The 18,599-nt window shown below is 39.3% G+C and overlaps 1 protein-coding gene across 5 annotated transcripts in view; it reads right to left on the bottom strand.

Annotated features, from left to right (window-relative positions):
* The window catches only part of LDLRAD4 (low density lipoprotein receptor class A domain containing 4), a 440,723-nt gene that overhangs the window by 193,854 nt on the left and 228,270 nt on the right, over window positions 1-18,599 (bottom strand). For all 5 annotated transcript variants that reach the window (XM_030336721.1, XM_030336726.1, XM_030336719.1 and 2 more), the window contains one exon: window positions 6,584-6,724. In XM_030336721.1, coding sequence (XP_030192581.1) covers window positions 6,584-6,724 — 141 coding nt within the window. The remainder of the gene's footprint in view (window positions 1-6,583; window positions 6,725-18,599) is intronic.

Below are 18,599 nucleotides of genomic sequence, written 5' to 3'. Positions count from 1 at the left end.
AAGTATCCCCACTAATAAATGAAGAAAAAAGGGTAGTATTAGGTTATGACTATCTTGCAACCCCTCATGACTAACAATAATCATACAACAGAGGGACAACAAGACAGGGTGGGCCTCAGAATGGAAGACAATGGCACCTATGAAGCCACTTCACCTACACAACATTCAAACCTAAATCTCCCCAAACTCTAGATGTAACTATCAAATTACAGGAATTAGAAGGCACAGAGGAGCACATTTAGTGACTTCATGGGAAAGCAGTCAGCAAAATTCTGAGTATGGAAACCTTATAGAACGAACAATCCAGACCCTTCTACCAAAAAGTTACATGATGTAAGAAAGTAAAAAATTCTTCAGGGTGGTATCAATCCATCTTGGAGCAATTTTTGGAGCCTCTTTGAATCCTGGTTCAAACAAACTGTAAAAGAACAAAACAAGGGTGCCTGGCTGGCTTAGTTGGTAGACCATGAGATTCTTGATCGTGGGATCATGAGTTTAAGCCCCCTGTTGGGCCTTAGAACTTAAAATAAATATTTTTTTAAAAACAGACTTTAAAACAAAACAACATACACATTTATAAGACAATTGAAGAAATATGAACTCTGACAGGATATGTGATGACAGTAGTGAGGGTTAACATTTACTGAAATAATTACAGAAAAAATTAAAGGCCTGGTCTTTGTGAAGACTGATCGTGGTAAGTTCTCCACCTGGTTATAAGCCTGGTCCCAAATATAAAATACTTGGTGTTAACTAAACTTATTGCAGTAATCATTTCACAATATACATTAAGGTCAAGTCTTATGCTATATACCTTAAACTTACACAGTGCTGTATGTCAATTATGTCTTAAAACTGAATGAATGAATGAATGAACAAACAAACAAACAAGCAAGCATACTTGGAAAGTAGGAAGTTAACAGTCAAAGGTGAAGTACATGGTAGTACAGTTCAGTGCCTAAACATGACTTGAGCCTAGGTGCCAGTCCCTTTGGCAGGGTGGGGGGTGGGAGGCGGGGAGGGGAGAGGACTGTGAGAAGAGTGGGTTGGGAAGAAAGATACCCAGCTCAGATTTTAATATGTTGAATTTTATCTTATTTGCTTGTTATTACCCTAAATGGTCTTGAGCCAAAAAAAATTTTCCTCCTTACAAAGACCTGTAGTTAAAATCCTGGCTTAATTGGGTATGCTTTATTAGCTTTAGTTCATTTGATTTTGAGATTCAGTTTTATGAGACCACCTATGGAGAAAGAAGCAACTTCCCCCTCCAGTAGGGATAGGAGCTCCTACACTCCCCACTTTCCCTGAATCAGATCCCCTCAGTTAATTGGAAATTCCACTGACGCTGAAAGTGAAAGTTGTTCTGATTAAACTGCTGGCTTCGTTTCAAATTTGGGCTTACTCTTAAGGTCTAGTGGCATGAATTCCTTAGCAGCGATTGCTTAAGGAAGGTCTGTTCTTGCCAACACTTCCAAAGCACACAGCTCTTTCCAAGGCTACTCAATTATTGCTTCTTGGAAGTCAAAGGAACTCTGCCTCTCCCCAACCAAGATGTAGCACAGTGGCTTTGAAAATGTAGTGTAACAGGAAACACTCAGCCTGGTACGGAGAGAAGAGTTCACTGAATGTCTGGGAGTTGCAATGCCAACATCACTCAGGGCAACAGGTGAGCTGTGCAGCTCCCCCCTGCACATGCACAGCAGACACATAGGCAGTCCATCTTTTAGAGATGGGCAGAAAGTATAGCATGACTTACTGGCTTTTCTCTATGGGCCCAACTCACCTTTCCAACCCTGTCTCAGGCTACCCGCTCGCTACCCCTGATTCTCCCCATGTTCATGCTGTTCTTGGCTCTGACACGCTGTCCTCTCTATGCCACCCAGCATGTCTCCTCTACAAAGTCACCATGACTACCAGTCCAATAAAAATAATTGTCTCTAAACTATTGAACCACAAGATACTAGAATTGCTTAGCTCTCACTATCCTGTGTTAATATTTATTTATTTTTCAGTTCCTTGAATATCAGCACCTTGATAACAGGATCTATGTTTTCCTTCATCCCACACAATTCCTGGTACAATGCTCAAACAAGGCACTTAATAATTTTATTTGTAAATATAATAATATGTACAAAAATAATTCTTTCTATACAATAAATCATTTTATTTATATAATTTGTATTTTTAGTGCTCATGAGTACAATATATTGATGTAACAGCCAAGAGAAAAGACATGAGAAAAACTGACAATTTAGGCTGATAGCATTTTTCCTCTTTTTATAGAAGAGGCATCCAACAAAATTCTTTCCGCAAGGCCATCAACACCAGCCCAGTCATCCACATCTGTGCAAAATCCTTTGAGGCTAACAGGAAAATAAACTAGCCTCAGTCAATGGAGAGCCTAACCATAGTTAGCAAAGTAGACAAGCAGGTGAAACCACTCAGTTTAAGTTCCAACAACATTTTTTGACAGGAAAAACTACTTACAGCTCTTATAAGGGCCTCCATGATTATCAGTATTACCAACTTCACAAATGACAGTAACATTTTCTTACTACCCTTAATTCATGGTAAATTTTAGCAAATATCAAGTGAGAGACAGAGATTACCAAGACATCTGAGCCATAGTGCACACCCACAGCCAATAACATAGGCATAAAACTGATTCTAGCTCATCTGGAAATCCAGAAGATTCCAATTTGCTTTACCATAAGCACAATCAAATAGCAGAACACCAAATGTTTCCTACAGGTGGAAACAAAGCACATCAAGTAAATGGATCTTGTTCTTAAACAGGAACAAGGAGGAAGCACTATGTGTTTTTCTGGAATGTGATATTTTATATGCAGGAATTCCTGTAAAACTTCAAGTTCTCAAGGTAGAGAGGAAGGGGAGCCTCAACATCAGAGTTAGTACTCGGTGAAAGGCATACTGTCCATCGGCTATAGGAAATGTATTGGGAGATCTATTAAAACCCACTTTCAAACGGAGAGCTTCTAAGCCTCGTTACACAGCTATTAACAGAAAGAAACATATCCTTTGTTTATATTCTTGCCCAATAGGGTATGGGGAAGAAAATATATTGATTCAATACTAGATCCTCTTCTAGCATCAACAAAGAGCAGGGAAGCTACAACCTTTCCCAAAGACTCCTGACTACAAAGAACACACCAGCTACAACAAACTCAGAGCAAGTGTCCTGATGTGACAAGTGGGCTGAGTTCCCTCTGGTGGCTGTGAAGAACTGGGGCAAAAGAGTGCAGAAGGGCTGCTGGCCACATCAGCGTAAGCTGCTCTCAGCTGAGGAGGGGACAGAGCAGGTAGGAAACATCTAGAATTTGTGAAGATGAACTAACCTTTGGACACGTGAAAAATTTTGTAACATATGAAGAGTGAACCTGACATTAGAGACAAAGGATACAAAGCCATGGTGGTCCACCTCTCCAAGAAATGGCCACACCATGAGAGGGGATGATGCTAGTAATGATGCAATTATGTAGACTATACTTTTTGTGTGTATTATTTCACTTAAATTCTCATAGCACCCTTATATGACTGAGAACTAATTCCCGTTTCATAGACCCTTAGGAAACTAAGGGTCAAAGTGGTTTAGTCACTTCCTTGAGCTGAAACTTGAACCCAAGTCACAGCCATGGTCTCACTCTATGTCCTTATGTCTCCTGGTTTTTGTCTTAATGCCCTATTTTAGCTACAAGGACACAACAAATGTTAGTTATATCTGAACATCAAGGACCAACAGCTTAAGATCCAAGGATCTTAAGATTCTTATTAGGACAAACTTTTGCAGCTGCCTGGGCAACTTTGAAACATTTATACCTGTAACTCCTTCACCTTGCTTTAAGCAAAATTAAAGCATTCACATTGTTAAAAAATGAATGAAAAGAGTGCCTGGATGGCTCAGTTGATTAAGTTGATTACTCTTGGTTGGTTGCTCTTAATTTTGGCTCAGGTCATGGTCTCAGAGTTTGTGAGTTCAAGCCCTATGTCAGATTCCACACTAACAGCATGGAGCCTGCTTGGGATTCTCTCTCTCTCCCTCCTTCTCTGCCCCTCCTCTGCTCATGCTCTCCTTCTCTAAATAAATAAATAAATAAATAAATAAATAAATAATAAAATGAATGAATGAATGAATGAAAAAGTTACCTGGAAATAGGCTTTCAAAAACAGAAAAGAGGGGTACCTGGGTGTCAGTCAATTAAGCATCTGACACTTGGTTTTGGCTCAGGAGATGATCTCACAGTTTATGAGCAGAGTCCCACATCCTTGGGCTCCATTGTGACATCACAGAGATTGCTTGGGATTCTCTCTCTCCTTCTCTCTCTGCCCCTCCCCTGCTTGTGCTCTCACCCTCTCTCTCTCAAAAATAATAAACTTTAAGAAAATTACATTTTAAAAAACAGAAAAGAATGCTAACAAGAAGGGGAGAGAGGTGGGAGGAAGGGAAGGGAAAAGAAGAAGGGAAGGGAAAAGAAAGGAAGGGAAAGGGAGGAGAAGGGGGGAGTGGAGGGAAGAGGGTTCAATACAATAAGAGGACTGCAACTGAATTATCCTGAAGAGAAGGAGAAGCACCTTCAAGATACAGAGAAACAGTCTGCGAAGTGCCCAAGCTTAGAGGGACAAAGTTTCAGTTGGCTTGCTTTTCACACAGAACTCTCTAAACCAGTCAAAATACCACACAGTTGTAATATTCTCTCCATAGTCTATCATGTAATATGTTTGCTGTTACTCAAGTCTAGAGAAAACAAAATAAGAAATTGCCTTTACATTGTTCTTCTCCTTCTAAGACCCCCTGGCTTGAGTCTAGTTGACCTACATCAAGTGCTTAGGACTAGCAAGATTCTAAGTGCTTTCTGTGGACCATCCCGCTTAATCCTCACAATACCCATCCTCATGCCCCACTGTGCAGATAAAGTCAAAGAGCTGCCCCACTGTTAGGTGAGTGCCATGGCCAGGATCCCAACCCAAAAGTCAAACTCGGAGCAGGCAGGACAGTTCACTGTGGGGATCCCTTCCCTGTGTCCAAACAAGCTGCATTATGAAAATTACAGTACTTATGGCCACAAGGGCTACTCAATTATTGCTTCTGGTAAGTCAAAGGAACTCTGCTCTCCCCAACCAAGATGTGGCACAAGCTTTGAAAAAATCTCCACAGGAGACACAAGGACCAAATATCAGGAAAGCATTCCTCCTAACCTTAAATTGTCTTCTTAAAGTATAGAGATAGGACTCTAAGAACACTCAGTATAAGAAAATGCAAACTGACATGAAGAGAATTATTACACTACTAGACTCCCGAATTTAGCAAGCATAAATAAGAATAGGCCTTAAAACTCACTAGGCATGGCCATTTTCTGAGCTTGCCTTCAATATAAAAATACAGCAGGAGGGGCGCCTGGGTGGCGCAGTCGGTTAAGCGTCCGACTTCAGCCAGGTCACGATCTCGCGGTCCGTGAGTTCGAGCCCCGCGTCGGGCTCTGGGCTGATGGCTCAGAGCCTGGAGCCTGTTTCTGATTCTGTGTCTCCCTCTCTCTCTGCCCCTCGCCCGTTCATGCTCTGTCTCTCTCTGTCCCAAAAATAAATAAACGTTGGAAAAAAAAAATACAGCAGGAATACAGAAAACCATTTCTTTTAAAAAATCTCCTCCCATTTCACATTACAGTATCAATATTTATGCAGTATGATAGCCATAATAGAAATTTTAAATCTGTAAATAAAAACAAATACAACTTCTCAAGATAATGTCAGTAAAACTGGGGAGAGAAGCTGAATTTCATAAAATGATCTCAGTAGGACCCCATGAAGAGGAGCAAACATCCCCCTTGGATGTGCTATTGCAAAGACATGCTCATCATCAACCCACTTCACTCAGCTCAAGAAAACACAGGAAAAGGTAAGGCAAATTTCCTAAGAGAAAAGTTCAGCAGTGTGTCAAAGCTGCCTTCTTACTCTTTCCTCTTCATAAAAACCATGAGATCAAAAAATGAATGAACTTCAAACTCTGATTTCACCTTTTCAAGTATAAGAAATGGTCAAAGCCTCAGCCTTGGGATGCAGACACGTAAACACCTCACTTAATTTGTTTTCTATCTAGTACCAAGCAGAAAAATACATGATCAGAACTTTTTTTCACATCCCATATAAATTTTTCTATTCTATTATTTTAATTACATGGTTAATTATGAACTCTCCACATCTTTCTTTGCTTATTTTAAATTATTTTCAAATTATTATTTTAAATTACTCTAAAACTTTTTACAAAACTGGCATGAATATTAAATCAATATATTATTTCTTACAATCCTGTTAGTGTTTCTAAGGTAAGTAGCCAAAGCCTATTCTAAAACACAATGCCACTGGCCATTTCTGAAAGTAGGATGTATTTCCCAGTTTAGACACACCATCTTTCTATCCTGAAAGAAAAAAACACTCCCTTTGTGAAAATATAAAATTTCTTTTCTTAACCAAAAATCAACATCCTTTCTATTTCCCTATGACCTCACCTCCTAATTATTTCAAAAACACATCCAATTTAATGATACCAAAGTAAGTAGGAGGGACTTACAGTTGAAGATGCCGGGAGGTGGATGCTCGGTCACCAGGAGACAATTTTCTTCATCACTGTTGTCCCCACAGTCGTTCTGTTGATTACAGACCAGTGAACCAAGATACAAGCATTTACCGCTGGTGCAGGTGAATTTGCACTCTGGAAAAGTACAATATAAAGCATAAAGTAGTCAATACAAGTAGTGAATTCAATACTTGAATTTTTTTTCCCCATTTGTGCATTTGTGCACCATAACAGTTTGGGAAATCAGTCTATCTGTAGATCCCAAGAAACTGAACTCAGAAAGGGCTATCTTGGTAAGGATCTTATGAAATACACATGACTGTGTCCCGGGGCACTCTGGAGCCTGCTGTACATTACTCACCCATGTCTCTAACCCACAAAATAAGTAATACAGGTGCTTTCTTTCCATGACCTGCCCAGCAAAAAAAAAAAAAACAAAAAACAAAAAAAAAAAACTGTGGCAGTTTCCCAAGCCTCCAAGGATGTGGGGACCCTGAGAAGAAGCAGCACAAGTCCAGAAGAACTTGAGAGCTCAGGCTTAACAAAAGGAGACTCAGATATTTTATTTCCAACTCATCACTGGATGTTGTGAAGCTCTGGGCAAAATATTTAACCTCTCTGGTATTCATTTATCTTGTGCCTCAGTAAAACCTATTTTAAAAAAAATTTTTTTTTCAACGTTTATTTATTTTTGGGACAGAGAGAGACAGAGCATGAATGGGGGAGGAGCAGAGAGAGAGGGAGACACAGAATCGGAAACAGGCTCCAGGCTCTGAGCCATCAGCCCAGAGCCTGACGCGGGGCTCGAACTCACAGACCGCGAGATCGTGACCTGGCTGAAGTCGGACGCTTAACCGACTGCGCCACCCAGGCGCCCCTCAGTAAAACCTATTTTAATAGCAAGCAAGGGGAGCACTGACTTTATAATATAAAGCATAGGAAAATAACATGTGCTCTCTGCTAGCTAAGAAACATCAATGCCAAGGGCCATGTGAGTAACTTACAGAATATGATAGAGCCCAGCCCAAATCCCTATAGGCCACACTGCACATGGGATCCCTGAAATCTCTACAAATCAGTATGTGAAAATGGAATTTACTTTTACAAGACTTTAAAATAAATTTGCAAACTTAACACGTTACTATCAAAGTAAGCATTTAAGAATAATGGAAATTACACAATTATATATACATGAGCACATAAGCATCTATGTATATCTTACATTGAATATCACCTTGCATTCTGACAGTGAGCTTTCTCCCAGGAGCACCCACAAAAGCTGGCAGAACTTGCACAGTATGTCCACATCACTGGGTACAAAAAAAACTTCAGGAAAAGCATCTCAGATCACTACTGATGCTGACTATCACAGCCTCTTCATTTCTCCTCAATTTTGTCTGTCTAGAATATTGCTGGCAGGTCTGGATCAATTCCTAGGTCCTTTCAACTCTAAAATTCCATTATTCAGATAAAAGACTGGGCATCAACACACCAAGGCCTCCTCCCGTTATGCTAACAATAAACGGGGCTGCAAAGAGAATAACCCTTTTACCTGTTGCAAAGAGACAGAACTTAAATCCTCAAAATATTTCTGTGGCCCAGTATAAAAAGGATATTACAATTCTCCATTTGTTCACATTTTCCTCAAAGAGTATAGAAGACACTAGCCCACCCCCTGACCTAATTTAGAACAGCATGTGAACACAGCCCAAATGCACATCTACAAGTTCATTGCCGGCCACAGGGTCTGGGTTAAAAAAATTTGTGCACAGAGTGTGATCCAAGCCATGTGGTAGGAACATTGCTGATGCCAAATGCTCTTCCCATAAGGTAGAAATATTAAAATCCAGCTGTTTGAAATCACATTTATGAAGTGACTTTTTTTTACTTAATGGAAAAAAGGGATGTCAAGAAAAGAATTTATCTTACTTTCCAAAAGAAATATTACAGTTCAGATTAATACCAAACATGAAAAGGACATTAGCCAAAACAGGCTGATGTTGTTGAAATGGTAACTGGAATAAAGGGAATACTAACCTAAACTGAATCAAACTCCATCTAAAAGATTAACCATTGCTAGGGATTGAAAGGATATCAGGTTAGACTACCACATCCCAGTTTGTGTGGAACTTTAAACCAGCAGGAACATGAAACCACACCCACACTTTACTTATTTCAACTTGTTCAAGGGAGACCCAGTCCAGAGAACAAAATGTTTTCAAGGAAATGAATTATGTGATTCATGCATTTATGTAATCAATACTTTAGCCCCTTCTCTGTTATGTGCCAGGTATTGAGACGTGAAAATACAGAGATGAAAGAGCAAGCCCTCTTCAAAGGGCTCACAACATGAATTTTTTAATCATATGAGAAGTGACCAATATGTTTGCTAACTCTTTCCAATGACATATTTTCCTTCTTTATCTCCTTCATATCTAGAGTGCTGCCCAACAAGTGAATGCAACTCAATGAATCACATATTTGTTGAATAAATGAATGATCTAATCTGAGCCTCATAAAAACCCTGTGAAATAATTAAGTTAGATATTATTCCCATTTCATAGATGAGGAAATTAAGACTCAGAGATTAAGTGGTTTGCCCATAATTAAACTCCTAATAAATGGCAACATTCAGATGTGTGTCCAAATCCATTACCTCTGGTCGCAGGCTCTCTCCAGAACTGCCTCTCAGTTTCCAAGTGTGCTTTCACAAATGTGTAAGGTTCATTTGTAATGAGGATGTCCACATATGTAACAAGGTTCTCAAAACAGTTTCTTTTTTTTTTGATCTTTATTTATTTTTGAGAGAGAGAGAGAGACAAAGTGCGAGTGGGGGAGGAACAGAGAGAGAGGGAGACACAGAATCTGAAGGAGGCCCCAGGCTCTGAGCTGTCAGCACAGAGCCCAACACAGGGATTGAACTCACAAGCTATGAGCTCATGACCTGAGCCTAAGTCAGATGCTTAACCCACTGAGCCACACAGGAGCCCAAAACAGTTTCTTTTCTTAAGTAGGCTTAACATAACTCAGGATGCATTAATAAGGCTTTTGCTAGTAATGTGCTTAGAAAGTTCTTAGTTCTTAGTGCAAACATCAACAGCAATCCATAGAATTTCAAATTCATAAAATCTAAATCTCCTCAATGATGAGTCATTAGCTAAATATCAAACTAAAGGTCTTTCCATTACATGGCCATGTGAATCAAAACAACTGGAATGAAATTTTGAATCTATCGACTTCTTGATGGGATATAGAAAATCACTATAATGCTATTAAGTGTTAAAGATTAATGCTAAAGCTGGAATGAAATTGCAGAGTAAAACATCTGTCTAAGGTAACACAACTGGTGACAACAGAGGCAGGCTTTCAACTTGATCCCGACTCACCCTGCAAGGCCATCTCCACCACACTTTGCTATCCAAAATCCCAGTGTTCAGTGGTCCTCTCATAGCCAGGTTATTGTGGTATGTGAAACAAACTAAGAACCCTAGATGAGAGACTCTAACCTCAGCTGTGTACTGGAATCACCGGGGCATCTTTCAACATTTCTGATGCCCGAGTCCCAGTCTAACTGCTTTCAATGGCCCAAGGTACAGCCTGGGCAGTGGTTGTTTCTAGAGATCCTTAAAATGTTTCGGATGCACAGCCAGGATGAAGAACCACTGCCTAGTGAGAATTAGGTAACTTACTTATATTAAGCCCTAATAAGCCCCCCTTTTTTAGCTAATAATATTTTATTGGAATGTTTAGTTGGTATTTGCTAATTTACTAAAAAGTATCTCTTAAAAGAGGCAGGTATTTTGATGACTCCAGGACATAAGGCCCAGTTGCTACAACTCTGTACTGCCAATAGGGTATTTCAGAAGCTTTGTGACCACAGTTGTGACCCCAAACTCCATTTTGACCCACTAACGACAGAAAATGTCCTCAATGAAGTAAAACTCAAGTGAGAGAAAGAAGATAGAAGAATAAAAAAATGTTTTCTTACTATATTTCATCCATTCTTTGTGGAACTTGAGTATTTCTGCCAAGCCAGAAGTTGAAGGATATCAAAGATTGTTTAAACACTGGAAATATTTTGGCTACCAAATTTGTGGTGATTTCAGACGTGTAATACTGAAAGAACAACTAACTACATAACTTAGTTTTTCCTTTGGGACCTATAGATATGATTTAAAAATCTGTAATACTTCAATAATTTCTCTTCTTTAAAGTTGGGACTTTTTAAATTTTTTTAACATTTATTTATTTTTGAGAGACAGAGACAGAGCGTGAGCAGGGAAGGAGCAGAGAGAGAGAGGGAGACACAGATCTGAAGCAGGCTCCAAGCTCTGAGCCGTCAGCACAAAGCCCAATGCGGGGCTCGAACTCACGTACCGTGAGATCATGACCTGAGCTGAAGTCAGACACTCAACCGACTGAATCACCCAAGCACCCCTAAAGTTGGGACTTTTAATTTTTTTTTTATTTTTTATTTTTTATATATATATGAAATTTACTGACAAATTGGTTTCCATACAACACCCAGTGCTCATCCCAAAAGGTGCCCTCCTCAATACCCATCAAAGTTGGGACTTTTTAAATGAAGAAAATGGCATCCCTTTCTGCCATAACTCTCTATTTCTTATGAAAAAAAAAAAAAAAAAAACCTCCAGAATCAGCAACAGATTTTAGATAATCACTTTATATACTCTTAGTAATAGAGAATTTCATCCAGATTTAGGGTCTTCTTTAGTTTTTCTACGTTCCTACATAAAGCTTCTGATGAGCTTCTGTGACTTTGAATTGTCATAGGTTCATAAAATTCTAATGTTAAGAGCGCCCTAGAGACACAGTGGTCCAACCTCTCATGTCACAGATGAGGAAATAGTCTAGAGAGAATTCCTGACTTACCCAAAGTCAAAAAATGAATTCCCTGTAATGGAACATAAAACCCAAAATTTCTATCAAATTGAAGGAAAAACTTTTTTGTCCTAAATGTCATTCCAATCATGTATAAATTAATATCAGCCAGTTGGAGTATACTATGTTAGAGAGGAAAACGGAAAAGAATTATTCTGACTTATACACACACAAAAAAAACCACTGTATTAAAAAAAATGGGGGGGGTGCTTGGCTGGTTCAGTTGGTACAGCATGTGCCTCTTAATCTTGGGGTCATGAGTTTGAGCCCCACATTGGGCCTGGAGCCTCCTCCCAGTAGCTTAACAATTTTATATTCTACACCTAAACTTGAACAGGATTCAAAGATAAATGCTCAATCTTTACTTCCTAGAGAACAAACTTGCATCTCAGAGACCAAAGTTAATAGACTTGGTAGAGTTAACATTTTATTAGTTAAGACAATAAAAAGTACTTGAAAGTTGCTAAGAGGGTAGATCTTAAATGTTCTCACCACAACAAAGGAAATAGTAATTAGGTGACCTAACCTAGGTGTTAGCTCATGCTATAGCAGTCATCATTTTGCAATATATAAGTGTATCAAATCAACACGCTGTATCTTAGACTTATGTGATGTTATACGTCAATTATATTATCAATAAATCTGGGGGGACAGGGAACAAAACATTGGTTTCAATTTTTCCTACACTCTTTGTAAAGCCTTAGTTTTCATGGATATAATCTCAGTCACAAAATAAGGACCTATATACAGTATTACATCACAGCTGTAAAATCAGCCTTTTTTGTGAACTGGCAAAGTAGTCTATGGTAGCTATTTCAGTAAAAATTCATACAGCAACATCGGCTCATTCAGTTCACACTTCTATCATTCACAAACCTGAAAACTGAGAGTGATTCTGGCTGCAACATTTCTGACATTAAAATCTAGAATTTGCTCTCAGTAATAGGGGCCTTCTCTATGTACTTACACTGTGAATAACAGAGATTAAACTTAGCTGTCAGTAACCTATAGGTGAAGAATTAATAGGCTTCTAAAATCAGTATAAACAATTTTACCACAACCTATGTAAGTTTACATTTCCTAGTATAGAGATGACAACAATATTTTTATTAACGTATACATATTGCCTACCCCCCCCACACAAGGTAAAGTCCAATAAAAATGAAAATCAATGAGTAAAAAACAAACCAAAAAAATGAAAAAATGCAAGGGAAAAGAGAACTCTGTGACTTAAGAAAGCTTTACTAACCAGCCGTTAAAATGAAGTCCAAGCAAATGAGCTGCCACAGAGACAAGGAAACCAGAGGCATGGTGGCAAGCCGTCGATAGCTGATAGTGGTAGGCATTCCAATTAATCTCCTGCTTCTAAGACTTAAAAACGTCCATAACTGTTTTTATTAAACAGTATGGAATACTACAACATACTGTTGTATGAATTCCGTACAACAGTATGGAAGCTATCTTACGCACCAGTTTTGTCACAAAGAGAAAAGAGCTCCCTGTATGGTTATTTCTTTTATCAGCCTTCAGTGAAGTTAGAATACTGGAGCCAGAATGACAGCACCAGAGAGTAGTGATTTAGCAAATTATGAAGATAAGGCTTTGAGAATCTTCAGAAATGAAAAGCTAATCCTTAGGGCTATTCTTCTCAAATGTCAGGTTTTGACAGTATATGAATGGCATAAGGATGATTGATAATATGCATATTCTCCTACAAAATTTTTCAATGCAAAGAATACATTTTGAGTAACCTGTAAGAGACTTAATATCTACATATTAGCACACTGATCTCTCTCGAAATCTGAGGGAAGAGGTCTGCAGAAGTTGCATGTGCCTCACCTAATATCATATAGTGATTTACACAGCATGCCGAAAGTCAAATGTAAAGACCACTGTATCACTAATGATACTCTCCCCCCTCCCTCAAAGACAGAGCTGACTCTCCTGGTTATAAATTTGGAACAAAGGGGAATTTAATTAGAAGGTTTATATTCTGTATAATGAATTAAGTTACCCACAAGCATTTCATAAAAGTCATATCTTAAATGGTGCTACTAAAACCATAGTTGTCCTTCAAAAAGATGAATATGGCATGATAAAAGGATATCTGCCCATATAATAAGATTAACATAGAAGAGCTTCCCATCAAAGATAGTAATAAAGTTTTTTTAACTCAATCCATTTTATGATATGGCTTATCACTCCCAATATGGTGCTGAAAAGATAACTTTAATGTGTCTGAAATTATCTGAAAACCATAAGTGAAAAATGTGCTCTTAAAACTCCAAGGTACTTTCAGGCTTTAGACTTCTAGTCCTACAATTACCTTTTGGAGCAGCTTTAAACACTGCCCAACTTGCATCAAAACACCATAAGGCATTTTAAAAGTCAGCAAAAGTCCTTTAGGACTTGAATTGGCAAACAGCGCTATTACTTTTTTGTGTTTAAAACCAATTAATGAGTGAATTTGTTTCTGTGTTTTTCTGTATATAAAATATGAGGAGGTATGCTTACTAACTTCTTAGCACAGTACTAAAAGCAAGCAGGTAAAAACTACCTTCAAATACTTTGAGGAACAAAAAAGGCATATCAATATATGCAATGCACATGAGAAAATAGTTTGAAAGTATGCGATCAAAATATAAATAGTGGCTACTTCTGGGTGCTGGGGTCACTAGTAATTTATAAGTTCCTTGATAATTTTAAGTATTATTTTATAACCAAGAAAAATATAAAGTCCTATTTTAAGGCAGAAAATCTCTGTGAGAACCAAATGTTTGTAGAATTCTAAATCTATCACAATCCTAATTTTATTTATTTTTTGAGAAAGCAAGAGAGCATGAGCGCAAGCAGAGGAGGGGCAGAGGGGGAATGAGAAAGAGAGAGAGAGAGAGAGAGAGAGAGAGAGAGAGAGGATCCCAAGCAGCTTCCACACTCAGCGCGGAGCCCAATGTGGGACTCGATCTCACGACCCTGAGATCATGACCTGAGCTAAAATCAAGAGTTGGAGGCTCAACCAACTGAGCTGCCCAGGTGCCACACAATCCTAATTTTAAAGGCGCTAATAAAATACCTAATTGGCCATGGCATCATCCAAACAGAAATCGAGACAGTTCCAACCCCATAAGGATAAACACTACTTCAGTTACATTTCATTTCATGAAGTACATGCTGACCACTTCCATGGGTGGAACAGTAGTAGCAGAAGGGATACAGCTGGTAGTACCTGCTTGAGTAACTGCCTGAGGGGAGTGGCGAAGGAAACAGGTCTGCCATGAGGTGGAGCCAAGCCTGTGGAGGCTTGTGAGCCACTGAACAGAAAGCTGCTTTACTATGAGATCTGAGGCATTAAAGAATATCAAGCATAAGGACTGATACACTCTGACACTATAAAAAATATTTCCTTGCAGTACAGTATGTATAAGTGTGTGGGGGTGATAGAGAGACAGAGACAGAGAGACAGAGACAGAGAGAGACAGAGAGAGATCCACGTCAATGGGTTTATACAAAGAGAAAGAAAAAAAGAACATCCATATAACCAGTGCACTGATCAAGAAACAGAAAAAGCAATGGGTGGGTGGGAATGTGATTCCTTGGGGCGTTCTAACTTTCATTTTGACAGGATGTCACTGTATGTGAAAATAAGGCAGGGGAGGTAGGGAGCAGGTATCCAGTCATGAAGAACCTTGTACGCCTTGCTGAGGACTATTAATGGCTCTCAATCTATAGGTTTTAAATAAATGTATTTGAATGTAATGGTAACTGGATAGTACAGAGCATTTAATATATACTCATCAAGACTAACCTTGCATAATGGTTCTCTTATTACTTTGCTCCACTGAGCAAATAAACCACATATAAGCAGCATAAACCATAAAACTCAACAAGAGTTTTAAGTTGTCCACTAACAGATTTTTCCATATGCATTTGAGGTACACAGCCTATGAGGACCACACCCAACTGGTAAGACTAACATAAATGAATGTACAAGTGTTTTACAGCACAAACCTAGGCCCCAAATGGGGGACCCGAACAGGTGAAAGGGAGGCATTTATCCTTGGATATTGCAACTTCTGGGCCTCAGGCTCTTTCTAAGTCATTTCTCCTTCTCCAATACTTCATTCATTCATTCAAGAGTCCTGCACTGTTTGGGGCAAGGAGCATGGCCACAGGCAGCAAGGATAAATGTAAACAGTCCACTGGCCTGAAACTCAGAAAACTGGCTTCTCCTCCAGTTCTTAAAGTGAATATTATGTTTCACCAGAGGCAAGAATCTTAACCTCTAGATTCCTTACTGGTAAATGGGGTGCCTGGATTAAACCAGTACTTTTGAATCTTTCCTCTAAACAATCTACGTGTTCCCTTTGAGTCCTCAGGATCATCTGCAAGAGATGGGGTTGGGAGTAGGGTTAGTAAAGGAATCCTGGCAGTTCCACTAAGATCTGCATACAGTTAGACTTTTCTCTGAGATTTCACTGGAAAAAGGTCCCCAGCTAAAAATTCTGAAAGCCACCCAATGTCTTAGATCCTCAAAGTTCTTTCAATTCTTACAATCATGATTCTGTAAAATTTTAAGAAAGAAATTTTAAAGAATGAAATTCCACTTTAGCCCTTTGTTGCTTTTGTTGCCTGCTCTTGATTATCCAAATGACAGGTGATCTTTAAAATTTCTGAATTTTGGAAATTTTGGTACATACTGATTATCAACACTACCTCTTTGGGATTCTTCACATCAGCTATACCAACATGATAGAACTTTCCCCATCTTGAAAATAAAAATGGTTTTGTCCCCATTCTCCACTCCTCTGCTCCCACAACTTAATGCCTCTAATGTGCAATTCTCCCCTAAAAAAATTCCAGTCAGGCTTTGGCTCCCATCATTGCACCAAAACTGCTTGTCCACATCCCCAATGACCTCCATGTTGTTTGCTCCAATGTGGTCACCTCAGGCCTCATCTTACCAGACTGCCTTTGACAGATCTGATCAATCCCAACCACCTGGAACCAACTGCTTCAAGGATCCAGAGACATGTCCTCCTACTTTAAGGACCACTCCTTCTCAAAACCTCCTCATTTGGAGGGCACTTTGGAGTGCCCAGACTCACCCTCAGCTCATTCTCTTGATATCTCAAGCAGTCTAGTATTTCCATACTAATAACACCCACAATTATACTGGGCCTTCCCACCTCTCCCTAGACTCTCAATTCCTCCAATCACGTGCTCAACATCTCCATGCAGAATGTAACAGACATCTGAACTTACCAGGGCCAAAACCGGATGCCTCGTTTTCCCATGCAAACTGGCTCCATCCACAGCCTTCTACATCTCAAAACTTCATCCTTCAAATTGCTCAGGCAAAAACACTGGAGTCCTCTTTGACTCTTTCTTTTTCTCCAATCAATTAAAAAATTCTATTAGCTTCAACTTCAAAACACATCTGGAAACTGGTCCCTTCTCACCATCTCACTATAGTCACCCTGGTCTAAGGTGCCAACATCTCTCAACCAGATTACTTCAACAGTGTCCTGACTAGTATCCTATCTTCTCTCTGTCCTTCCCGTCATATTCTAGTCCCAAGAGACCAGCCAGAATGTTCCTGCTGAAATGGGAGCCAGATCAGCTCTCTCCTCTGCTCAAAACTCTCAAATACCTTCTATTTCACTCAGAGGGAATCCAAAGTCCTTATAAGAAACTCTACACAACCCTCCATAATTGGACCCCCACCAACTCCAACCTCCCCTCTCCATTCCTTAGCTGTCTGTGGGACAGTGGCCTCCTCACTGTCTCCTGAACACACAAGACTCACCTACACTTGCTATTCCTTTGCCTGTAACATACTTTCCTGGGATATCTGCTTGACTAACTCTCTCATTTTCATTAGGCCTTCGCCCAAATGTCAACATCTCTGTGGGGCATGCTCTGACTACTCTGTTTAAAATCGGAACCTCTTATCCATTACACTCTCCCCATACTTCTGGCCCTTCCCATCCTCCTTTCCTATTTCCTTTTTCTCCACTATTCATTTCCGTCTAATGTAATACTTATATATATGCATAATCTTTTCCCTCCACTAGAACATAAACTGCATGAAGGCAGTAGGGATTTCTGTCTGCCTGGTTTTACTAAGGAATTCCCTGGGTCTGAAACAGAGCAGTATATCATTAGCATTCAATAAATACTTGTTAAATAAATCAAAGAACAGAAGTAAAAGCTCATCCAGAGGTTCTTATAGGAAACACAATTAACACAATTGGTATCCATTCGAGTGAAGAAAGTTTTCTCTAACTGAGCAAATATCTTCACTAGGGATACATATACAGAAAATGAGGTAGAAAAGAGACAAAGAGGAGATAAAACTCAAATATATTACTAGCAAATTATGTAAGATATTTTAAGGCAAAGAATTAAAATGATTAGCCACAATAGTTTTTAATTACCTGTGGCCTTCATTTATGGAATTATTCTCTCTCTAGTCTTCAATGTCATAAATATTTAGGCTTTTTCCATCTGTCCCTTCCCAGTCATCTGGCCTAATTCCTAAATCACAATATTCTCTCTCAGTGCAGCCCTGTGTGTTTTGGAGAGAAAGCCCATTGTCTGGCTAAAGCACTGGACTGTTTGTTCAGGAAACAGCTAGCTCCTTCCCTGACAGCTTCCAGCACCCTGAGAACTGGGTGTGGATACTGAGCTCTCCACCTGTTTTATTTTTTAATATTTACAAACAAGCTCATAGGAGCCAGAGAATAAGGCAGGTATTTATCAATTCATGGTACTACTGACCCAGTCTTGTCCTCAAGTTGATCACAGCTAGTTATTTTTTCCTATTTGGGTAAAAACTGCCTTACTTTCCTGTCTTGAGCCTGACAAGGGTGTCTGCCCAGAGTCCTCCAACTGTCACATACCCTTTATGAAATTTCCCTTCCTAAAACTTATACCTTCTGAGACCTCCACAAAATCCAACCTCGCTGACCTCAAGGAGCAGCAGGGAGACAGCCATATAAACTCCTGCGTTCCCTGCCTCCTTTAGCCAAACCACACTGGAATTTTGAGATGGTATCTTTATACTTTCTTTAATGGATAACAGGATGCTCCACTGTAAGGAGAATGT

The sequence above is a fragment of the Lynx canadensis genome, chromosome D3 (genome assembly GCF_007474595.2).
Source record: "Lynx canadensis isolate LIC74 chromosome D3, mLynCan4.pri.v2, whole genome shotgun sequence".
Lineage (NCBI taxonomy): Eukaryota > Metazoa > Chordata > Mammalia > Carnivora > Felidae > Lynx > Lynx canadensis.
Note: the sequence above shows the minus strand (reverse complement) of the source record. Positions and strands in the feature narration are given on the sequence as shown.